Raw genomic sequence first — 25,555 nt, 5'->3', positions numbered from 1 at the left:
CACGTTGCATAATCCAAACCATTCATTTGTGAGCAGTCATTTGACCACACCCTACCCCATCCAGGCTTGCCCCAGCCCCGCACTTTGGTGGTGCTGCCCGGACACAGAAAGATGGAACATCTCACATCCGGTAGGAATGTGAACTCTCAAGCAATTGCCTGTAGAGCCATGGAGATTCTCTGCAATTGGCATAAAAGCAAACCCAGGGACCGTGTGTAGGGCCAGAGGAAAATGAATAAAAAAAAAAACACATGACTAAAGAGAATACGGCAGCACCAAGACAACACCCCACTTCATCACTGAGCCTGAGCCCAGGACTCATCAGTCCCTGGGGAGGCAGGGATGAGGTCACACCCAAACACTGCAGAGACCACGTTGCTTGGTGCAGTTATTACCGTCGTGTTTTCCCAGAGGAACAATCATTCTTTAGGCCAATAACTTCTATCTCTAATGGGCTTTTTGCTTTAAAGTCTTTTTCCTATAGTAATTGCTTACACTCTTAAGTGTTTAGTTTGGCAATCGTTTATAGCTAGAATTTGAGCCTTAAGAGTTTTAACTCTTAGTTTATTTACATCTATTGTGCTGCTTTTATTTCTACCATCTTATTTTGTGCTTTCCATTGACTTTTTCTCTGCTGCACCCCTGACCCTTTCCACCTTCTACTAAACCCGTCAAGCTTTAACTCCCCTGCAACACATCCCACACCCGCACACAGGCCCCTCCCATCCCCTACCAGGGCCCCCACTTTGGAAGTTGAAGTTAAATCTTCTGGTGCTATGCCTCCAGTGGTCACCCTTAAACTTTAAACCATGTATCTCCAAAGCCTAGTAGTACAAAGACCTTAGTATTCTTTATCCCTCTGCAGTATCCATTATTGTAGTTCCATTTGTTGTTTGAGTTCGGTCTCACTGTTGCTCAGGCTGGACTCAAGTGATCCTCCCGCCTCGGCCTCGTGAGTAGCTGGGATCACAGGCATGTACCATGATGCCCAGGTTCCTTTTGATTCTATTGATTCACTGTGGACCAACCAATTTCTCTGCTCATCACCATCCTCTTTTGGCTCAATTCGTTAGGAATTATTTTGGCTTGGGGATGTGAATGGTAAAATCTTGGCATGAAAATGTATCTTCTTTCTGAATAATTTCATCCAATGATTCCCTCAGCATTGAAGATATGATTTCATAGTCTTTTGGCTTCTGTTGAAACATTCGTTTAATGCTTGTTTTTTCTGTTCATGTTCTGCAGCTTCATTCAAATGAGCCTAGGAATGAATGTGTCTTTGCTTCTCATGTGTGATTCCTTGTAGACTTCCTGATCTCAAGGATGAGTCCATTCTGGAAAGTCACCAGTCATTACCTCCTCAAACACTGCCTGTCCACTCTCTCCATGCTTTCTTTCACCTTCTTTAGAATAATTCCCTTAGATACATCCCTTCCAACTCTCAAGTCCACTCTTCAGCTATGTCTAATCTTACTGTGTTGAAATAGCTCTAAGAGCCTGAACTCTAGTAGTTATGCTGTATCCCATTCTACCTGATTCCAAAAATCTATTTCTTCACCATACCATGCTTTTTTCCCCCTTTTATCTGTTGTGTTATCTGAGTTTCTAATTTAGGACTGTGAACCCCACGTGTGGGAATCCTGTGCGACCAGGCTAGGGATCAGTACTGGGGATTCATTTATCTTCGAGTAGTTCCTAGACCACAAAGTTATGTGAAGGTTTTTATTTTTAAGAATCCAGAAGGATTAAAACTCTTATCTTCCTCACTGTGCCAATGGGGTTTTTGTCTAGTTCCTGTATCACTGGGGCCCCTAGCTTTATGCCAGGGTTTTGGTCCCAACTCCTCCTCTGGTTTAGATTAACCTCTCCCTCCAAATCCAACTGCATGTCAGCACCTGCCCGTTTAATTTCTCTAAGGGACTAACAACCACTCGGAGAGCTGCTACAAGCTCCGGGGCCTCCATGGTCACTTTCTTTGTTCCCAAAAGAGATAATTCTCCTTTCCCAAGAGGTGACCACCTATTTAACTTTTTTTTTTTTTTTTTGAGACGGAGTCTAGCTCTTTCACCCAGGCTGGAGTGCAGTGGCGCGATCTCGGCTCACTGCAGGCTCCGCCCCCCGGGGTTCACGCCATTCTCCTGCCTCAGCCTCCCGCGTAGCTGGGACTACAGGCGCCTGCCACCTCGCCCAGCTAATTTTTTTTTGTATTTTTAGTAGAGACGGGGTTTCACCGTGTTAGCCAGGATGGTCTTGATCTCCTGACCTTGTGATCCGCCCGCCTCGGCCTCCCAAAGTGCTGGGATTACAGGCGTGAGCCACCGCGCCCGGCCTTTTCTTTTTTTTTTTTTTTTAAAGATGGAGTTTCACTCTTGTCGCCCAGGCTGGAGTGCAATCTCAACTCACTCCAACCTCTGCCTCCCAGATTCAAGTGATTCTCCTGCCTCAGCCTCCGGAGTAGATGGCACATGCCACCACACCCAGCTAATTTTTGTATTTTTAGTAGAGATGGGGTCTCACCATGTTGGCCAGGCTGGTCTCAAACTCCTGACCTCAGGTGATCCACCCACCTCAGCCTCCCAAAGTGCTGGGATTACAAGCGTGAGCCACCATGCCCGGCCCACCTATTTAACTTTTTGCTGTGCTATTTATCATGGGCAAGTGTTTGAAACAGGAGTTCGGTTCCTTAGTCCACCTCCTTGCTGGAGCCACTCCAGTCTCTAGAGCCAAGGCTAAGGTGAACATGACTACTGAACCTTAAGCAGCAATGGGTTCAGGTATTCTCATCATTAAAAAAAAAAAAAAATCCTGATGTGACATATTCCCTCCAGGGAATGGCAGGGAGACACCACTGATGTGTTCCCTTCTGTGTCCAGACAGACACCAGGAGGGTAGCCCCTCTGCACTCAGGGACTGCTGAAAGAGGTCAGGCCACACAGTCCAACTGCAGCCACTCACGGATGAGAGGCTGGGCCTGTGTCTTGCTAAGAAGAGTTAAACCATTATCAGTATCTCCAGACCAACATTGGCAGGGCCACTGATCCTCAAAATATAGCCAGTTAGCTCCCTGGCCAGGTGACAGTTAAGAACACCCATCTGGTTCCTCCTTTGCATGACAAAGTCCTCAGGTCAGAGGCCACAGCAGTACCAGGTGAAGGGAGGTTTTTGTAGGTCTGCTTTTAGCAGCCAGGCCTGGCCACTGCAGCTGGGCAGGGCCCCGAATGTGCACATACAATGAAGTGTAACTCTTACGCTGCATGTCTAGAACACACCAGAAAACACATCTGGAACATGATGAAGCTCAGCAGGGCTGCCTTTTCCCCAAGTGAGATCCAGACTTTAGTAGCTTTTAAAAGCCCCCAGGTGATTATAATTCACACCCAGGACTGAAATCCACTGGTTTGAACTTGATGTCAGGAGTCTATCCCACCCGATCTCAAATGTCTGAGATCTCCCATTAAGATTACAGGGTCCCTGGTTTACCCCCAGACTGATTCAGTAGGTCTAGGGGTGAGGCTGGGGAGGATGTATCTAATGAGTACCCAGGGCAATTGTCTCAGCAGCCTGACCACTCAACTCTGCAGGCCCTCCTCGGGCAGCATGGGAGACACGTCCTATAGAGCATAGCAGCTGGCATGGGGCCGGGGGAGCAGAAAAGACTGCAGGCCACCCACAGGGAGGCTGTCCTAGTAGTTGGTCATCTTCTTGAAGCCTGGCTGCCCTGAACTTCTGCAATAGGCCTGGCGCCAACCTGACATTACAAATCAAATGACCTTCACTGAACACTTTTAGGTGTAAAGGGAAAGCTCTCTACTAGATTCCTCTGGGACACAGATCACACTTTTACCCAAGATACCATCCGCCCCAAAATACTTCAGTTCCAATTAGTTTATTTCCCCATGTACCAGTCACTTAAATACCTGATCCTTGCAGGCCTTATGCTTAGAAATAAAGAGACAGATAAAAATCTGTGCCCTCAAAGACAACTTTCTCTTACAGAGCAGCACGGGAAGGAATCTTCATGAGAACACAGGAGTCGGAAGCAGCACAACCTCAAACACTAGTCCCAGTCCCCTCCACCAAGGAAACATCGTCTCCCCCATCAGTCCTCTCCCAATCACTCCCACCCACCTTAGAATTCTCTGCTGCCCCCACCACTGCCCAACACTTCGGATCTACTCATCTATCAATTTTCCTCTCTAGGAGTAAACCCAAGCTCCAGAGGGAGGGGCCTCCCCTCTGGCTCAGCACCCCATCCTCCTGAATTAAAATGCAGGTAGAAAATGGCACCTGACAAGAGAGCTGCTGTTTGTTTAATGAACTGAATGGCAGTGGCATGAGGTACAAGGAACGATTGGTTCATCTGGGGACGGGTGTCATGAATTCTAAAAGGCTTTATCAAAGTGGGTGGGATTCCGAGTCAGGAAAGGGCCTTTACAGACACAGGGACCAATCCAAAACTGTGCTGGAGTTCACACAGGTCAGATGAGGGATAGCAAAGCAAAACTCCAGCTGGGAAGACCTCTAGCCCCACCTGTTTTGCAAACGGGAAAAGAGCCCCAGGAGTGGCTCTCCTACAGTTGAGAAGTTAACTCAGCCCCGGCTTCACATACTTCACTGCAGTACGGCAGTTAATATTTTTGGGCACCACCTTTCGGGTGTACCTGTCTCCTATACACCTTGTGCCAGAATAGGCACAAGGCAAATCTCTTGCCCAGAACCAGTGGAAAGCAAATGAATTCGTTAGCCTTTACAAAAAATACTTTTTTTTTTTTTTTTAGACAGAGTCTCACTCTGTTGCCCAGGCTGGAGTGTAGTGGTGCAATCTCAGCTCACTGCAACCTCTGCCTTCCAGGTTCAAGTGATTCTCCTGCCTCAGCCTCCCGAGTAGCTGGGATTACAGGCGTGCGCCACCATGCCTGGCTAATTTTTGTATTTTTAGTAGAGACGGGGTTTCATCATGTTGGCCAGGCCGATCTCCAACTCCTGACCTCAGGTGATCTGCCTACCTTGGTCTCCCAAAGTGCTGGGATTATAGCCATGCCTGGCCAAAAAATATTTTTCTTCCTGAATTAAAATGCAAATTTTACCAATCAAGAAACTGACATAAGAACAGTTTTATTTTAATCACTTAACACTTGTGCATTATTCAATTTTGAGACTGAAATACTTGTTTCCCTTTCAACTGATTAGGAAATGGTCTGAGTTGGCAGAGGTTAATCCTCACATTATTCAGCTAATGAGACAGAATCCTAAAACCTGATTCCAGCTTCCGCCTGTACCTCACGATGCAAGACAAAGCCTTTCATTTTAATGTTGTACAAGTATAAGGACCATATAATCTGAATTAACTTTAGGTAACAATAACTTAAAAGATAGGAAAATGTATCATATTACAGAGATTTAAAAATTGTCTATACAATAAATGAAGAAAACTAACAATAGAACAGGACAATGTTCAAATGGTGAATACAATTAACAAATGGGGCCAAAAGGATCAACATTTATCTCTCATCGTCTTTCATGCAGTCTCAGCTTTCTTCTCCCAAACATAAAGGCAGATTAATTCAAAATAGCCCTATTAAGAATATTTGTTTATCATGCCTGTAATCCAGCACTTTGGGAGGCCGAGGTGGGTGGATCACCTGAGGTCAGGAGTTCAAGACCAGCCTGACCAATATGGTGACACTCCATCTCTACTAAAAATACAAAAATTAGCCAGGTGTGGTGGCACATACCTGCAGTTCCAGCTACTAGGGAGGCTGAGACAGAATTGCTTGAACCCAGGAGGCGGAGGTAGCAGTGAGCCGAAATCGCACCACTGCACTCCAGCCTGGGCGACAGAGCAAGACTCCGTCTTAAAAAAAAAAAAAAAAAAAATTATGTTTCCTTCTGAAATTAATATTTGAATGGAACTGTATTAACAGCTCATGGTTTCCTACTGAAGTTTAAGATTCCCCTAGATAATGCTCAGATTTAGACAATGCTAGAATAAGACATTGGGTGATTAAAGTATGAACTACAGGTAAAACCTAAAAGAACATAGATAATAAAAAATTTCTGATTTAAAAGACATAGTAAATATAAATGAATTAACTCACACAACCTACTTACACACAAACAAAACTAGAATAAACAACTTGTAGGAACCACCTCTAGTTGATTTCACCACTTAACAGGGGCAAGATCCTAGGTGGGTCATTTTGCTTAAGGATGACTTGAAATTTTACAATACTACCTTAGCTCCCACATATGAAAACTCTTCAAGAATTTTTTCTTTTCAACTAGAAGTTGAGGAAAATACAGTGAGAAATAAAATGAAACGGCTTCTCACACATACGAAGGCCCAGATAACCCCTAAATTTCTAGTGATTTAACTTAAGAAGCTCTTTGCGCTGAGATTCCTTTATCCCACAACACTCTACTCAGAGGGGGCAGAGAATCCCAGGACACTACTCAAGCCACAGGATAAAAACACAACCTGTCTCCTATCTGGCACCAACTGACTAATATCTAGCTACACACAGGACTGACTTTAAAGTTGGTTAACGAATATTTTAATTCATTAAAATAAAACTTACAAATCGCATGCTTAGTCTACACAAGTTTAACTTACTTTAGTCACTTAGTGAATTGTGAATTGGCTCCCATTAGTGGTCAGGAGAATGCTTTGTATTTGGTGTAGAAACCAAATAAATCAAGCTATTATCGCCTTGTGAGTACAAACAATGTTTATTTGTTTGTAAAGTGCCAGTTTTATATTTAAGTAAACATTAAAATCTGCATTGAAGCAGTGAGGCTGCATCTTTCAACTGCCTGTGCTGGTTAAAGGACTGTTTACTCCTGCTGTGCCAAGCTCACTAAAGGGTCACCCCTCACTTTAAAGCCAAGACTGCCATTGTCACTGCTATGGTAAGTCACAGCCAGCCAGGCCTTCTGGCAAAAGGTGATACTACCAGCACTATAAATAAACAGGACTGGTTGTGAGGTAGCTACACAGTTTTAAAGATGCTGGTTAATGAACATTATGGGCAATTCATGGTGTGGCTAGTTGGTAACACTTCAGCTGATTTTTCTTATGAGATGGAAAAAAAAATCAGCCAAATAAGGGCATATCTTCAGTTCATTTAGAAGTCAGCATCCAAGGTAAAAGAATTCTCTGTTGGACTTGACATCACTCCCATCCTCTGATACTCGCCTACTCTCTTCTCAAAGAAGTTAGTCTTTCCTTCCAGTGAAATATTCTCCATAAAGTCAAATGGGTTCTCTACTCTGAAAACCTGAAAAGGTTCACATCAAGATATAAATACAGAGCACCAGTTTCAAAACAAACAGAAGGCTATGTAAACAATACTTTACCTTGCCAAAACCCAGTTCCAGCATAAGTCTGTCTGCCACAAACTCAATGTATTGCTTCATTAGAATGCAATTCATCCCAATGAGCTTCACAGGCAAGGCCTCAGTGAGGAACTCCTAGGAACCAAAATACGGCTTCTGAATACAACTAAAGCACAGGCATTTTCTAGCAAGCTTGAGTGACCCATTTCATCACCCACTTACCTGTTCTATCCGAACAGCATTGATAATTATTTCTCTTACTCTCTCCTCCGACGGTTTGTGTACCAGGTGTTTGAACATCAGGCAAGCAAAATCACAGTGTAAACCCTAGAAAAAAAAGTTCAAGATCACTAAAGCCAGAAGACTTCTGTCATTAGCATGGAATATGGAATTACTTTATCCTTTTCTGCATTCTCCTTATCCAACATGCTCAGCCATACTGAGAGCACTTGAACTCTCAAAGGGAAGATGACTTCAACTACTGACTTCTCTGCTAATGTCACTGAGGCAAGCTCAGTCCCATTCAAGGCCCTCAAAGCTGCCACCTAGATGAAGACAGGCAAGGTCTATTTCTTGCTCTGCTGTGTGGTGGCAAAGGAGGAGTCAGAGCTTCCCTCAAAGTGTTCTTTCTACAGCCATGAGTGCTAATTTTGCCACTACTCCCAGCAGGAAAGGCAAAACTCAGTAATAAGGCTAGTTTTTAGATGCTCAGGAAATTTGTATGCAATTTCAAGTAAATCAAGTTTGCAAGTTAGTGCATTAAACACCAAGCTTCACAGCTTATCTCCCAATCCAGTAAGGAAGGTCTCCCTACAAGGTAACCATGTTTGATTTGCCCACTGGGCTCCAAGTAAGATGGTGTTCATGCTCCTGGCTTTTCAAATGTGACTTAATCAAAGACATACACTAGACCAAAATGTATACTCATTTCATTGAGATGCTTAGTAAGGTTGAAGTAGAGGGGCAATTTCTAGATCAAACAGGAGAAACATAATGGCTACTATGAACATTTTTTTGGGGGGGGGACGGAGTCTCGTTCTGTCACCCAGGCTGGAGTGCAGTGGTGAGATCTTGGCTCACTGCAACCTCCACCTCCCAGGTTCAGGCGATTCCCCTACCTCAGCCTCTCAAGTAGCTGGGACAACAGGCACGTGCCACCACGCCCGGCTAATTTTTTGTATTTTTAGTAGAGACAGGTTTCACTGTGTTAGCCAGGATGGTCTCAATCTCCTGACCTCGTGATCCACCCGCCTCATCCTACCAAAGTGCTGGGATTACAGGCGTGAGCCACTGCGTCTGGCTCTACTACGAACATTTTTATGGAAAAGGGGATCACATATTAATACCAGGCAAAAATAATAAAACATGCCTTAAAATCCCAATCCCATCAATAACTTGTAGTTTTGGCTGGGCATGGTGGCTCATGCCTATAATCCTAGCATTCTGGGAGGCCAAGGCGGGCGGATCACCTGAGGTCAGGAGTTCAACCCCAACCTGGCAAACACGGTGAAACCCCGTTTCTACAAAAATATGAAAATTAGCCGGGCATGGTGGCGGGTGCCTACGATCCCAGCTACTTGGGAGGCTGAGGCGGGACAATCACTTGAACCTGGGAGGCAGAGGTTGCAGTGAGCCAAGATCACGCCATTGCACTCCAGCCTGGAGTAACAGAGCAAGATTCTGTCCCCTCAAAAAACAAAGAACTTGTAGTCTTATGCATTCAAAGCCTATAGGGCAATACATATGTACTAATGTATTATAATATATTGAGAATGCAAGTAAAACAGTTTCAGTAAATGAAAGTATTTCCTTCTTTTGTCAAGTATGTGTATGGTTGAACTCACACACTAAATGTGGATATATGCCATCTAGTATCTCAGGTCCCCGTCAGTGAACACAAGAGCATGCCCGAGGTGTTTGGGGTTTAGGTCACCCTATTATTTGATTTAGACTCACCTCATCTCTGCTAATAAGTTCATTGGAAAATGTCAGGCCAGGCATCAGTCCTCGTTTCTTGAGCCAGAATATCGATGCAAAAGAACCAGAAAAGAAGATGCCTTCCACTGCAGCAAAGGCTACAACACGTTCACCTATTTAAGAGTTGACACCAAAATGATTCTAGTGAGTTGGTATTCAAGGGCCAAAAATCCAGTAACATTACTTGGAAAATGAAGCTCAGGTTTAAGTAGGGGCAAGGGTCTCCTTACCATAGGTAGCCTCTTTGTCCCCAATCCAGCGCAAGGCCCAGTCTGCCTTCTTCTTGACACAAGGCATCGTTTCAATGGCATTGAAGAGAAATTCCCTAGTAGGCACATACAGCATCAGCAATTGAAGCATTACAGTAAAAGACCCCTGATTACCAACTGCTAGGTAAGAGCTCTGGGACAAAGGCCAAATTCAAGTATTTGCCAGTCCTTTTCCTAAAGAAGAACTCACACCGAAATGTTTTATTTTTACTGGTCAGTTTCTTCCCTCCAGTGTTCTTAAAAATCTCAACATTTGATTTACATTAATACAAGTTTGGGTATTCTATAGTTCATATTGAGCTTCAGGGTCTACAAACTGTAAAACATAGTCCAGTACAGCAGGGACATTTGTTGCCTTTAAAATTATTTCAAGTCCAAATCATTGTTCAATTTGAAGAATCATAGAATTTAAATTTGAAGAACCATAAAATCCTAACTGCTGTGCTATTATTAGACTATCATTGGGTGCATTATTTGGCCCCAGTTGCCACATCTATATCATAAAATAATTAAACCAATAAACTAAGATTGCTTCCTACTAGAAGTCTGTGCTACACTGTCGATCCCAGGTCAGGAAGGCAAATCCATGGGTACTATAGTTAACTGGGTCTCCCTTACCACCCTCCTCTGCCTCCCTTTATTCTGGTGCCCACCTTGAGAGGCTACTGATTTCCCAGCCTGTTCCTACCCAGATGACCTTGTGTTCTGAAGCCAAGGTCACCAGACACTGGGCAGCTTTCATTTTTTTGAGATGAGGGTCTCACTCTGTTGCCCAGGCTAGAGTGCAGCCTAATGATCACAGCTCATGGAAAACCAAACTCCTGGGCCATCCTTCTGCCTCAGCCTGCCAAGTAGCTGGGACTACTAGCTCACACTACCACTCACACTACCACGCCCAGCTGCCTTTCATTCCTTCCATCTCACTGTCCTCTTTGAGACCTGGGTCTGCCTCTCCCCTTGTTTTTGAGGCTTCCCCAGCAGACCTTCCTGTTCCCCTTCTGGGCATTTGCCCCGATCATACCCCTAATCTTTGCCTTCTTTTCTCAATTTCCACCTATAAACATGTTCAAATCTCTTTACCCCCAATGAGTTTCCTCAGTCCTTTCAAGTTACCACTTTTGCTCTTCATGTACTTCAAAGTCTACAATAGCTATTTTAGGTTGCAGCTTCACCACTTCCACTCCATACAAGGTTCCAGTCCCTAAAGCTGACCTTTGTTTTTTTTTCTTTTGTTTTGTTTTTTGAGATGGAATCTTGCTCTGTCACCCAGGCTGGAGTGCAGTGGCATGATCTTGGCTCACTGCAAGCTCTGCCTCCCGGATTCACGCCATTCTCCTGCCTCAGCCTCCCGAGTAGCTGGGACTACAGGCGCCCACCACCACGCCTGGATAATTTTTTGTATTTTCAGTAGAGATGGGATTTCACTGTGTTAGCCAGGATGGTCTCGATCTCCTGACCTCGTGATCCGCCTGCCTCAGCCTCCCAAAGTGCTGGGATTACAGGCGTGAACCACCACACCCACCCTAAAGCTGACCTTTGTATCTAGACTACTCCAACAGCCCATTTCTAATCCCCCCACCTCCAATCTCCAAAACAAAACAGACCTTAAGCTACCTTTATTCAGCCAAACTGCTGCATGCCTAAATCAATCTCAGGGTTCACTGCTGCCTCTGCCTTATGTAACTCCTACTAAGTCTTATTTGCCTGTACCGTACTGCAGACTCCTTAGGAGGCAAGTCCTCCCCGTCCTTCATCCCACTGCAGCCGCATTCTAGCTTCTCAACGAATTTACCATATGAGCAAAGATGGTCAGACATAGGTTTCAGTTTGTCTTACCCAACATCTAGGAATTTTTTCAAAAGAAGGCTTTAGATTGGTAGACATCCAACTCTAAAAGTGGAGTACCTTCACAACTCTAAGTGAATGATAAAGTGAATTTAGGCCCCTTGCTAAGAGCAGACATGACCACGGGTGCTGGGAATGCCTATGACTCTCTGCTTAGTCATTCTGGAGTCATTTTTATCCCTAGATGAACTAAAATTTTGTAATAAATCAACAATTAGTGAGTCCTAAAAATGTTGGCATACCACTTGAATACTCACCTTTCTTTGGGATCTTTTATGTAAGTGTCAATAAGAAGACTATACATTTCAGAATGTATGTTTTCCATGGCAATTTGGAAGCCATAGAAACAGCGGGCTTCTGTAATCTGAACTTCTTGGCTAAATCGCTCCACCTAGTGGCAAAACATCAAAGTTAAGCTTTAGAAAAAACTAACAGCAGCAACTGTCAATGGATACTGGCAGCATCGCACTCTTTGTACCATTATAAGGTTTATTTCTATATTTATTTCATCCAATTTGTCACAATTCTTTGACATTTTATGTCATATGCTCAACTTACAGGTCAGGAAATAGATACATATAAAATAGGATTTCTGTGAGCGCTCGATTTCCTAATTATGTCAAGAAAGATCCATTCGCAATAAGAGATACAACCAAATTATTATTAAAACAACAAAGCCACAAAAAGGAGGGAGCAGAGCTGGGCGTGGTGGCTCACGCCTGTAATCCCAACACTTTGAGAGGCTGAGGTGGGCGGATCACCTGAGGTCAGCAGTTCGAGACCAGCCTGGCCAACATGGTAAAACCCTGTCTCTACTAAAAATACAGAAATTAGCTAGGCATGGTGGCGCACGTCTGTAATCCCAGCTACTCATGAGGCTGAGGCTGGGGAATTGCTTGAACCCAGGAGGCGGAGGTTGCAATGAGCCAAGATCGTGCCACTGCACTCCAGCCTGGGCCAGAGTGAGACTCTGTCTCAAAAAAAAAAAGAGGGAACAGATGTGGTGGCCACAAGGAGACATCACACTGCTACCACTTAATATTGTCTCAGCTTCTCTAGGGTCAGGAAAATACCATAAGAAAGAACTGCAAAGTGTTACAAAACAGGAAATGTCATGTAATATAAAACCCAGCTTACACACACAGATGCATTCAGCACGGAAAAACGTAGAAGATGAGGAGAGCGAACTAGTTCGACCTCAGATCGTCAACGCCAAATGAATGAAAGATGTTTTGGAAACTCACCAAGTTTTCATTTACTATGCCATCGCTTGCTGCAAAGAAAGCCAGAACATGGGATATAAAATATCTCTCCTCGGGCTTCAGGGATTCCCAATGCTGAATGTCCTTGGACAGGTCCACCTGAGGTTCGGAAGTCACAATTTTAGCATAAAAGGAAGACAGTAAAGCCTGCAGGACTCACACTGAGCACTCAAAACTTTAAGTGTGCTGGCACCACTTACTATGCCCCACAGTTAGCCCCCCTTGCCAACGGGAACCTCCAAGTGCATTTATGTCTGAGGCGTCACGGTCACCCCTGCAGGGGTCTTCTGGGGTCCTCCGATTACCTCCTCGGCGGTCCAGAAGGAAGCCTCCGCCTTCTTATACATCTGCCAGATATCATGGTACTCGATGGGGAAGATGACAAAGCGGCGGGGGTTTTCTCTCAGCAGCGGCTCATCCTCCACGCCGGGGGCAGCTGCTTTAGTTTTCTGTTGGGGGAGAAAATAAAACATTTAAGTACGGGGCGAACCATATGAAACTAACGTTTTTCTGGACCAAGTCCTTTCCGTTGGCGGCAATTTCATGGGGCCCGATGTGAAAACGTGGCTGTCCCGTCGCACTCCGTGGGTCGCAGCAGAGGAGCGCACGCCCGAACCGGGAAATGGGCCGAGGGGCGCGGGAGGCCGCCCTGGGGAGGGGCTGCCTAGGCGGGAAAGGAGCCGGCGCGGGAGTGTGAACAGCTGAGGAAACAATGCGGCTTTGGCGCCAAGACGCCCAAGGCCGCCCCTGGCCCCTCTGCCCCACGCCCGCCACTCACCGGCTCCGCGGGCTCCTGGAAGATCCTCCTCGCGGTCTTGCTGGCCAGGACGCGGGACCCGCTCAGGGCCGGCGGCTGCGGGGAGACGCGTGTGAGGGGCGGCTTCGCTTTCCCTGCCTCCCTCCCCGGCCCGCAGCGCCCTCCCCGCGCGCTCACCGTGTTCTCCTTGTCGACCAAGCTGAGCCCCTTCAGCGGCGAGAGCTGCAGCTGCTGCGGGTCCGTGATGGGCGCGAGCGGGACGCGGACGGAGAGCATAGTGACGGCGCAGCGAAGCAGAGCGAGCGGCCAAGACAGGACGGCTGGGACGGGGTGCACGGGCGACCCCTCACTCCAGCAGCCTTTAAATCTCCCGCGCCGCGCGCTCCCGGCCCTTCCCATTGGCTGTGCCATACCCCGGCCCTTCCCATTGGCTGTGCCATGCCCCGGCCCTTCCCATTGGCTGCGCCTTGTCCCTACCCAGGCTGGCCGCGGGGCCGCGCGCGATTTTCAAGCGCAGCGCGGGAGCCTCCGCCGGCGCCTTCCGGAGACCCCCGGGGACACCCCCGTGGACGTCCCCCGTGACCTCCCGGTTTCCCCCCCCCCGCCCCGTCCGCTGGCTGGGTCGGGGGCGCCGCCGCCCGGGCCCCCACAGGTCCCACGGGACCAGGGCCGCAGCCCCTGAGGGTCTCGACGGCCTTGGCGCGCGCGGGCCCCAGTTCGCCCGGGAACCGTTTAGGATTGCGTGAGGCGCAGCGATTGGAGCCCGCGGGCGCGAGAGGATCCCCGGGCCGCGGCCCCGCCTCCCGAAAGCACCTCCTCCCGGCCGGGCCGCCGCCGGGCAGGGGGCTTAGCCAACGAGGTTGGTGCAAAGGCCTGGAAAACGCTCCTGGGTGTGGGGGAGGCGTTGCTGCGACCCTTTCGATCCGTGTCCCTGGGGTGGGGGTGCAAGGGCCCCGAGGCCTGACATTTTGGCGGAGTGGTCGGCGAGGACCCTACAGCCTAAAAGTTAGGGCCGCTGAGCCACGCGGCTCGTTTTGCTGTGACTGGGACAAGCGACCAGGCTTCTAACAGATTCGGTGTCCCCGTGAATAAAATGGGACTCCTAACCGCGTGGGGTGTTAATGCGGTGAGGAGAGCGTTCGTTGAGATGACTCATGTAAAATGTGCAGTCCTTTGTAAACCTTCAAACTACAGGACACGGAGAGAAGGCTCTTGGTGCAGTTTTCCACAGAAATCCTGTCTCCTGTCAGACCCCTGTCCCCTATTCTCACCCTTGCCTTAAGAATTGCAAACTGTGGCTGGGAGCGGTGGCTCACGCCTGTAATCCCAGCACTTTGGGAGGCCGAGGCAGGAGGATTGTTTGAGGCCAGGAGCTGGAGACCAGCCTGGGCAACATAGTAAGACCCAGCCCCTGCCATTAAAAAGAGAAGAAAAAAAGTTGTTTTAATTGCAAACTGAGCAAAAATTCCTGGGAGAAAGTTCACAGAATGATTTTAGGACTAGGAATTAATGTACTACTCATTGGGCATCAAATATGCTGAAGAAGAGTTAGAAAACTCCACTGGAGTAGAGACTGGAACTTAGCAACAGCTTTCATTTAATTTTCTATGTGGCTTTGATTTGCCAGGCCCTGCAACGGGCAAAATGCCAAAAATAAAGGAAGAGAAAGCAACTTTAAGATCCAAGAAAAAAGTCATTAACATGAGAAAGCTTCAACAGCTGCACTCAGGGCTGTTATTGAGAGACTCGGGACTTTTTTTTCACAAAGCCTTTTCTAGATAAGATACTTTAAAGAGGGTGGGGTGGGACAGGTACCCTCCCCACCTAGGTCTGTTTCTCTCATTTCTTAAAAGTACTACAGACTTGTAATCAAAGTATTCTCGTGTTGCAGGAATAAGTGACCATCACATTCCTTACACAAAGCCACAACTAAAACTTTGGTGTAGCATGATTTGTTTAAAGCAACTCGCCATTCATTGCCGTTTTCACCCCAAACACACTAAAGCATCCATCTCCAGGAAATTGGTATTTTTATTGATTTCTTTATGGCTGATAAAGCTATTATCTAACAAAACTATAATTTATTGGTGTCATCTCATACTCAGATTTCAATTTCCCATAATCAACGTCTAAAACCCTCGTTTCGGTTGCCCTAGGGCGCCACGTGCTTTTTTGTTCCTGTTAAACTCACTGTAACTGAAGTAGCCAGAGGTGGCTTCATTGATAGTTTAGTTCCTGGCCACGTAATTAACATAGCCATTGTAGAAGACGCGGAAAGATGCGTACGTGTTAGAGGCCGGGTGAAGTAGCCATCCTCCCTTCCCGCGCTGAACCTGAGTCATCTCGGCGTGGCCCTCCTCCCCCCAGGTCCGGCAAAATTGCCCCGCTGCGGGGGAGGTGGCGGCGCCCAGGGCCACGCGGCAATGCGGGCGGTTCCGCCTCTGGGGGGTCGGGCGGTGCACCTCCTCCCGAAAGGGCGCCTACCGCAGGCTGCTGCTAGCGCTGGGATTCACTCCTTTTTCCCTCGGTGGTCGTTTTTTTGGTTTTATTTAAGTAAACAGACGAGGGTCTCGCTTGTTTGCCCAGGCTGGTCTCAAACTCCTGGCCTCAAGCGATCCTCCCTCCGCCTCCGTAAGCGCCAGGATTCCTGGCGGGAGCCACTTGAGCGCGCGTTTTGACATCTGCATCTACTCCACCATTGGTCTGCACTGGAGGCCCCGCCCCGCCCCCCGGAAGGCTCTTCTGCATTCCCAGACTCAGGTGCCCCGCCCCGTTTCCGCTGCGCGCTCTCCGGCTCACACGCCCCAGCCTGGGCATGTTTGCAGGTGCCTGGCCAAGGTTAGCCCGTCTTCCAAAAGGCTGTTCCTACCTGTCCACCCTTAGGGTGGAGAAACCGCGGCCCGGGGGGCTCAGCACTCACTGTGTACCAGACGCCCTGCCGAAGGTGGTCATAATAATAATTAAGGCTGCAGCACCCACAGCCTCTGGGCGCCTGGATCATGTGAGGCTGTTTTTTTTGAGTTTTTTGTTTTTTGTTTTGAGACGGTCTCGCTCTGTTGTTGCCCAGGCTGGTGGCTCCATTATAGCTCACTGTAGCCTCAACTTTCCCAGCTCAAGCGATCCTCCCACCTCAGCCTCCCGAGTAGCTGGGACTCCAGGCAGGCACCACTACGCCAGGCTAATTTTTTAATTTTTTGTAGAGATGGGTTCTCGGTATGTTACCCGGGCTGGTCTTGAACCCCTGGGCTCAAGCCATCCACCCGCCTTGGCCTCCCAATGCTCAGATTACAGGCATGAGCCACCGCCCCACCTCTATATATAGATGAGCTCTCACGATATTGCCCCGGCTGGTCTCAAACTCCTGGGCTCAAGCTATCCTTCTACCTCGGCCTCCAAAAGTGCTGGGATGACAGGCATGAGCCCTTGCGCCCAGCCCAACATTCTTAATATAGCACAGCACAGCAGCGCCACAACCGCAAGTTTCAGGAGCAGCCCAGTTCAACTTTGTAATTAGTTTATGTGACCCTTACTCAGAAGTCGGCAGGAAATGGTTAAGCAGGAAGCAGGGTGGACAACCAGATGGAGCTGTTTGATGTTGATGTGAGTGTCACCATATCATGTGTCTAGAACATTTGCATTGGAGAGCTTCAGCCACTGAGAGGCCATTTTCAGGAGATGGTGACGATGAGGCAGCCAGCACAGTGCAGAGCCTTTGGGATTAATGATTTTCTTTGTGCTCAGATAACCTCTAAAATGATGTTGAAAAGTTATGTGCCACTTTACACACATTTAAAATGACATTTAGCCAGGCACAGTGGCACACCCTTATAGTCCCAGCTACTCTAGAGGCTGAGGAAGGAGAATTGCTTGAGACCAGGTATATGAAACCAACCTGGGCAACATAGCAAGACCCCTGTCTCTAAAACTAAAATAAATAAGAATTAAACTGACATTTAAACTTTTAGTCATAAATTAAATAGTTACAGGAAATATAATCTCCATCATGTTGCAAATATTAGCACTTTAAAACGACAACTGGCCAGCATGGTGGCTCACACCTGTAATCCTAGCACTTTGGGAAGCTGAGGTGGGAGGATGGCTTGAGCCCAGAAGTTCAACACCAGCCTAGGCAACATAGACTTTATCTCTATGAAAAATAAAAAATTGGCTGATTGTGGTGGCATGCATCTGTGGTCCCAGCTGTTCAGGAGGCTGAGGCAGGAGTATTGCTTGAGCCCAGGAGGTTGAAGCAGCAGTGAGCCGTGATCACGCCACTGCATTCCAAGCTGGGCAACAGAGCAAGATGCTATCTCAAAATAAATAAAAATAAAAACCACAACTATGTGCTTTTGACTCTTAGAATTTAGAATCCACAGATTTCAGTATGTTTGTTATGCTTATTTAAAAATTCCTAGTCCGCCGGGTGCGGTGGCTCACGCCTATAATCCCAGTACTTTGGGAGGCCGAGGTGGGCAGATCATGAGGTCAGGAGATCAAGACCATCCTGGCTAACACGGTGAAACCCTGTCTCTACTAAAAATACAAAAAAATTAGCCGGGCGTGGTGGCAGGCACCTGTGGTCCCAGCTACTCGGGAGGCTGAGGCAGGAGAATGGCGTGAACCCGGGAGGCGGAGCTTGCGGTGAGCCAAGATTGCACCACTGCACTCTAGCCTGGGCAACAGAGCAAGACTCCGTCTCAAAAAATAAAAATAAATAAATAAATAATAAAAATTCCTAGTCTGTCACATCTTTTTTTTTTTTTTAAAGAAACAGGGTCGGCCGGGCGTGGTGGCTCACGCCTGTAATCCCAACACTTTGAGAGGCCGAGGCGGGCAGATCACGAGGTCAGGAGATCAAGACCATCCTGGCTAACACCATGAAACCCCGTCTCTACTAAAATACAAAAAATTAGCCGGGTGTGGTGGCACACGCCTGTACTCCCAGCTACTTGGGAGGCTGAGGCAGGAGAATCGCTTGAACCCGGGAGGCAGAGGTTGCAGTGGGCCAAGATTGGCACCACTGCACTCCAGTCTGGGCGACAGAGCGAGACTCCGTCTCAAAAGAAAAAAAAAGAGGATCTTGGCTGGGCATGGTGGCTCACGCCTGTAATCCCAACACTTTGGGAGGCCGAGGTGGGCAGATCACCTAGGGTCCGGAGTTCCAGAACAGCCTGACCAACATGGAGAAACCCTGTCTCTACTAAAAAAATTACAAAATTAGCCGGGCATGGTGGCGCATGCCTGTAATCCTAACCACTCGGGAGGCTGAGGCAGGAGAATTGCTTGAACCCGGGAGGCAGAAGTTGAGTTGAGCTGAGATCGCCCCATTGCACTCCAGCCTGGACTACAAGAGCAAAACTCCATCTGAAAAAAAAAAAAAAAGAAAAGAAAAAGAAACAGGGTCTTGCTCTGTCACCCGGTCTGGAGTGCAGTGGTACAATAATGGCTCACTACAACCTTGAACTCCTGGATTTAAGCAGTCCTCCCACCTCAGCCTCCCAAGTAGCTAGGACTACAAGTGCACACCACCACACCCAGCTAATTTTTTTTTTATTATAGAGACAGGGTCTTACTATGGGTCCCAGGCTGGTCTTGAACTCTTGGCCTCAAGTGATCCTCTAGCCTCAGCCTCCCAAAGCACTGAGATTACAGGCCTGAGCCACTGTGCCTGGGCTTTGTCCATTTATTGACTGGGTCATTTATCACTTTCTTACTGATTTATAGGGGCTTTATATGATTGGGACAGTATTTCTTTCTATTATATATGTTGCAGTTTTAGTTTCCTAATATTCCATTTATGTCTTTTTTTCTTTTTAAAAAAGTATTAAGCTTTATTTTGAGGTAGTTTAAGACACACAGAAGTTGCAAAAATGGCAGAGTTACTCATCCAGGTTACTGAATATCTTACATAACCATAGTACATTGTCACAATCAGGAAGTTGACAGTAATTAAATTACTAACCTTGTTTGGATTTCACTGGTTTCTACATGCAGTCGTGTATATGTGTATGTGTACATGGTTCTTTGAAATTTTATCACGTGTAGATTTGAATAACCATCACCAAATCAGGATATAGAACTGTTCCATCACTACAAAGAGGATCCCTGTGTTGCTCCTAATTGTTAACACCCTAGCCTTAACTCCTGGCAACCACTAATCTGGTCTCTATCACTGTAATTTGTCTTAGAGAATATTCTATAAATGGAATCATATAATGTGGAACGCTTTGAGATTAACTGGCTTTTTTTAACTAGAAATAATGCCCTTGAGATTCATCCACGTTGTTGAATGTATCAACAGTTTCTTCCTGTTTATTGCTGAGTAGTATGCATTTCCTTGGATGGCTGTTCACCTGGTGCGGGACATCTGTGTATTTTGCTTTCTTGTTTTATTTGTTTATTTTTTTGAGTTGGGATCTCACTACGCTGCCAAGGCTGGACTCCAACTCGTGAGTTCAAGTGATCCTCCCACCTCAGCCTCCCAAGTAGCTGTGATCACAGATGCATATCACCAGGCCCTTGCTCACATCTTGCTAACTAATTAATTTCTTTCCTTATCCCCTCTCAAACATTGGTTGGGTTTACTTCTTTTTTTTCTTTTTTTTTGAGACATAGTCTCTCTGTCGCCCAGGCTGGAGTGTGGTGGCGCCATCTTGGCTCACTGCAACCTCCCGGGTTCAAGCAATTCTCCTGCCTCAGCTTCCCGAGTAGCTGGGATTAAAGGCACTCACCACCATACCCAGCTAATTTTTGTATTTTTAATAGAGAGGGAATTCCACCATGTTGGTCTCAAACTCCTGACCTTCAGTGATACACCTGCCTCAGCTTCCCAAAGTGCTGGGATTACAGGCATGAGCCACCGCACCCGGCCACTGTTACATTTTCATTTGAGTACGGATTTGGCAAATCCCACAGGTTTTAATGGATAGTGATCTCACTTTCGCATTTTTTAAATAGTCTGAGATGTGTGTTTTGAATTCCTTTATTACCTACATCTGGTTTATTTAGAATGTTAAAACTTTTCATCTCCATGTGCTTTGATTTTCATTTTGAATATCTTTTCATTCAGATTACATTGTTAGAATCATTAGATCAATTTTAGGAGAACTGACATCTTTATGATATTGAGTCTTCTAATCTATGGCCACGGTATATCCCTCCATTTATTTATGTTGTCCATTTTTTTCAGTAATTTTTTTGTAGCTTCCTATATAGCAGTCTTGCACATTTAAAAAATGTTTTTCCTGGCTATTTATTATTTCTTATTCTATGATAAATAGCATCATTTAATTTTTTTATTTTCTAAATTTATGCACTGATATATATAGACATTGTTTTTCATGTTATTAACCTTAAATCCTACAACCTTGATCAATTTGTAATTAATTTGGTTTATCTGTGGACTCCTTTATATTTTCTTCATTCACAGTCATGGTGCCTGTAAAGAATGACAGTTTTACTTCTTCCTATCCAATCTTTATGCTCATTTTTATTTTACTTTATTATCATTATTATTATTTAGAGACAGGATCTCACTCTGTCTCCTGGACTCAAGTGCAGTGGCACAATCGTAGCTCACTGCAGCCTCGAACTCCTGGGCTCAAGCGATCCTCCAGCCATGACACCATCTACATTGAATGTAATTACTTATACATTTGGTTTACATCTACTATGTTAGTACTTGTTTTCTACTTACCCACCTATTTTGTGTTCTTTTGTCTCTTTTCTTTTTGAGATGGAGTCTCGCTCTGTCACCCAGGCTGGAGTGCAGTGACACGATCTTGGCTCACTGCAACCTCTGCTTCCCGGGTTCAAGCAATTCTCCTGCCTCAGCCTCCTGAGTAGCAGGGATTACAGGTGCCTGCCACCACGCCCGGCTAATTTTTGTATTTTTAGTAGAGACAGGGTTTCACCATGTTGGCCAGGCTGGTCTCGAACTCTTGACCTTCAGTGATCTGTCCGCCTTGGCCTCCCAAAGTGCTGGGATTACAGACGTGAGTCACTGCACCCGGTTTTTGTCTCTTTTCAAATATTCTTTGGAATTAAAAAAGTTATTATTTGGCTGCACCAGGCCTCACCAGATGAATTCTACCTGGTGACTTCAGCTTACATCACGTGGAGAAGAAAAATTGCCAACCTTAGCCCCATCCAAATTCCTGATACACAAAATTATGAGATAAAATGGTGGTTGTTTTAAGCAGCTAAAAAACAGAAGTCTCATTTTGAAAGCTTTGAAAAATACTAAGGCCGGGCACGGTGACTCATGCCTGTAATCCCAGTACTTTGGGAGGCCAAGGCGGGTGGGATCACGAGGTCAGGAGTTCGAGACTAGCCTGACCAACATGGTGAAACCCCATCTCTACTAAAAATACAAAAATTGGCCAAGTATGGTGGTGCGCGCCTGTAATCCCAGCTACTCAGAAGGCTGAGGCAAGATAATTGCTTGAACCCGGGAGGTAGAAGTTGCAGTGAGCTGAGATGGTGCCACTGCACTCCAGCCTGGGCGACACAGCAAGAGTCCATCTCAAAAAAAGAAAAAAGAAAAAGAAAAATACTAACAAAATTGTTTTTCATTTGTAAGATTTAAACAAAGATCTATTTTTATTTATTTATTTGTTTTTTTTGGATACGGAGTCTCACTCTGTCGCCCAGGCTGGAGTGCAGTGGTGCCATCTCGGCTCACTGCAAGCTCCGCCTCCTGGGTTCAGGCCATTCTCCTGCCTCAGCCTCCTGAGTAGCTGGGACTACAGGCGCCCGCCACCACGCCTGGCTAATATATATATATATATATTTTTTTGTATTTTTAGCAGAGACGGGGTTTCACCATGTTAGCCAGGATGGTCTCAATCTCCTGACCTCGTGATCTGCCCGCCTCGGCCTCCCAAAGTGCTGGGATTACAGGCGTGAGCCACAGCACCCGGCCTTAAACAAAGATCTTAAGGTCTAGGCGGTCTCTAATAGGGCTGTAATAGGTTTCATTATATGATTTCTAAATCTTTTTTTTTTTTTTTTTTTGAGACGGAGTCTCACTCTGTCCCCCAGGCTGTACAGTGGCGCCATCTCTGCTCACTGCAAGCTCCGCCTCCCAGGTTTACGCCATTCTCCTGCCTCAGCCTCCAGAGTAGCTGGGACTACAGGCACCCGCCACCACACTAGGCTAATTTTTTGTATTTTTAGTAGAGACGGGGTTTCACAATGTTAGCCAGGATGGTCTCGATCTCCTGACCTCATGATCCACCCGCCTCGGCCTCCCAAAGTGCTGGGAGTACAGGCGTGAGCCACCGTGCCCGGCCTTGATTTCTAAATCTTAATGTCACCCTATCTCTTCCTACTAATTTTTTATCAATTAATTTTTTTTAAATAGAGACAGAGTTGCCCAGGCTGATCTTGAACTCCTGAAGTTAAGCAATCCTCCTGCCTCGGCCTCCCAAAGTGCTGGGATTACAAGCGTGAGCCACCACGCCCAGCCCCTTCCTACTAATTTCTGTGTGAGTTCTTAATTGTCAGTGGTTCCCAGCTCTATTGACTGTATTTGTTCTTTTTTTTTTTTTTTTTTTTTTTTTCCAGCCTGGGCGACAGAGCCTCGCTCTGTCGCCCAGGCTGGAGTGCAGTGGCACAATCTCGGCTCACTGCAAGCTCCACCTCCCGGGTTCACGCCATTCTCCTGCCTCAGCCTCTCCAAGTAGCTGGGACTACAGGCGCCCGCCACCACGCCCGGCTAATTTTTTGTATTTTTAGTAGAGACGGGGTTTCACCGTGGTCTCGATCTCCTGACCTCGTGATCCGCCCGCCTCGGCCTCCCAAAGTGCTGGGATTACAAGCGTGAGCCACCGCGCCCGGCCTGGCTGTATTTGTTCTTAACCATTTTTATACTGCACCTTCCTCTACTATTGCTATTATTTATCATCATCACTAGTGTCTAAATTTTGGTATTTGGCCCAGGCATGGTGGCTCACGCCTGTAATCCCAGCACTTTGGGAGGCCAAGGTTGGTGGATCACCTAAGGTCAGGAGTTCAAGACCAGCCTGTTCAACATGGTGAAACCCAGTCTCTGCTAAAAAACAAAAATTAGCTGTGGGTGGTGGCATGCACCTGTAGTCCCAGCTACTTGGGAGGCTGGGGCAGGAGAACTGAAACCCGGGAGGTGGAGGTTGCAGTGAGCTGAGATGGTACTACTGCACTCCAGCCTGGATGACAGAGCAAGACTCTGTCTCAAAAAAAAAATGTATTTGGGGCCGGGCGCGGTGGCTCACGCTTGTAATCCCAGCACTTTGGGAGGCCGAGGCGGGCGGATCACGAGGTCGGGAGATCGAGACCACGGTGAAACCCCGTCTCTACCAAAAATACAAAAAATTAGCCGGGCATGGTGGCGGGCGCCTGTAGTCCCAGCTACTCGGAGAGGCTGAGGCAGGAGAATGGCGTGAACCCGGGAGGCGGAGCTTGCAGTGAGCCGAGATTGCGCCACTGCACTCCAGCCTGGGCGATAGAGCAAGACTCCGTCTCAAAAAAAAAAAAAAAAAAAAATGTATTTGGTCTTGAATTTAGAAATTATTTATTCTAGGCTGGGCACGGTAGCTCACACCTGTAATCCCAGCACTTTGGGAGGCCTAGGTGGGTGGATTACCTGAGGTCAGGAGTTCGAGACCAGCCTGACCAATATGGTGAAACCCCATCTCTACTAAAAATACAAAAATTAGCCAGACGTGGCGGTGCGTGCCTGTAATCCCAGCTACTCGGGAAGCTAAGACAGGAGAATCGCTTGAACCCAGGAGGCGGAGGTTGCAGTGAGCCAAGATTGCGCCACTGCACTCCGGCCTAGGCGACAGAGCGAGACTTTGTCACAAAAAAAAAAAAGAAATGATTTATTCTAATAGTTTGGAGACTATCTTTTAAAAATGGCAGTTTTATCTCTTCCTTTCCAATGCTAATATCCTATGCAAAATTTTGTTGTTGTTGTTTTTGTTGTTTTGTTTTGTTTTGAGACGGAGCCTCACTCTGTTGCCCAGGCTGGAGTACAATGGCACGATCTCGGCTCACCTGTAACCTCTGCCTCCCGAGGACTCCCTGTGTTGCCCAGGCTGGTCTCAAACTCCTGGCCTCAAGCAATCCTCCAGCCTCAGCCTCCCAAAGTATTGGGATTACAGGCGTGAGCCACCATGCCCAGTCTATTTTCTTTTTTTTAATTTAAAAATTTTTGGGTTTTTTTTTGAAACATTCTCCACAGAAAAGCATATATTATTTTCTATGATGAATTGACATAGTTTATGCTTTATTTAGAATTTTTAAATCAATTTCTTTTCTTTTTTTTGAAGTGGAGTCTCTGTCGACCAGGCTGGTGTATAGTGGCCGGATCTCACTGCAACCTCTGCCTCTCAGGTTCAAGTGATTCTCTGGCCTCAGCCTCCCAAGTAGCTAGGATTGCAGGAATCCACCACCACGCCTGGCTCATTTTTTTGTATTTTTAGTAGAAATGGGGTTTCACCACGTTGGCCAGGCTGGTCTTAAATTCCTGAGCTCAACTGACCGCCTGCCTCGGCTTCCCACAGTGCTGGGATTACAGACCCGAGCCACCACACCCCACCTAAATCAGTATTATTAATTGAAATTACCCTATAATTTTATTTTCTTGTTCTTTTTCCTATTTAGTTATGTATGAAGTTTATGCTTATAAAATGAATTTTGCAACTTTTATTCTGTTGTTTAAAACACTGCATAGTATGGTGATTTTTTTGTTAATTTAATTTTTTTTTTTTTTTTTGAGACAGAGTCTTGTTCTGTCGCCAGGCTGGAGTGCAGTGGCATGATCTCAGCTCACTGCAACCTCCGCCTCCCAGGTTCAAGCGATTCTCCTGCCTCAGCCTCCCAAATAGCTGGAACTACAGGCGCACACCACCACACCCAGCTAATTTTTGTATTTTTAGTAGATACGGGGTTTCACCATGTTGGCCAGGATGGTCTTGATCTCTTGACCTTGTGATCCTCCTGCCTCGGCCTCCCAAAGTGCTGAGATTACAGGTGTGAGCCACCGCACCTGGCCTGTTCATTAAATTTTTGTCAGTAACTCCTATAAAACTGTCTAGGATTAGTGTCTTTTTCAGGGGGAAAGTTTG

The 25,555-nt window shown here is 46.6% G+C and overlaps 1 protein-coding gene across 1 annotated transcript; it reads right to left on the bottom strand.

The window, feature by feature from the left end:
• Positions 1–5,094: 5,094 nt before the first annotated feature.
• On the bottom strand, positions 5,095–13,953 carry RRM2 (ribonucleotide reductase regulatory subunit M2). The gene is made up of 10 exons (XM_032172198.2): positions 13,623–13,953; positions 13,467–13,541; positions 12,994–13,137; positions 12,671–12,787; positions 11,684–11,817; positions 9,543–9,637; positions 9,292–9,425; positions 7,558–7,662; positions 7,357–7,470; positions 5,095–7,277 (listed from the first exon to the last, which is right to left on the bottom strand). The coding sequence occupies exons 1-10, from the start codon at positions 13,854–13,856 to the stop codon at positions 7,125–7,127; spliced, it is 1,305 nt and encodes a 434-aa protein (XP_032028089.1). The 5' UTR covers positions 13,857–13,953; the 3' UTR covers positions 5,095–7,124.
• Positions 13,954–25,555: the final 11,602 nt, after the last annotated feature.

The sequence above is a fragment of the Hylobates moloch genome, unplaced genomic scaffold, assembly GCF_009828535.3.
Source record: "Hylobates moloch isolate HMO894 unplaced genomic scaffold, HMol_V3 SCAFFOLD_13, whole genome shotgun sequence".
In the NCBI taxonomy this organism is placed as follows: domain Eukaryota; kingdom Metazoa; phylum Chordata; class Mammalia; order Primates; family Hylobatidae; genus Hylobates; species Hylobates moloch.
The sequence above is the reverse complement of the archived record's forward strand: the minus strand, read 5'-3'. Positions and strand labels throughout refer to the sequence as shown.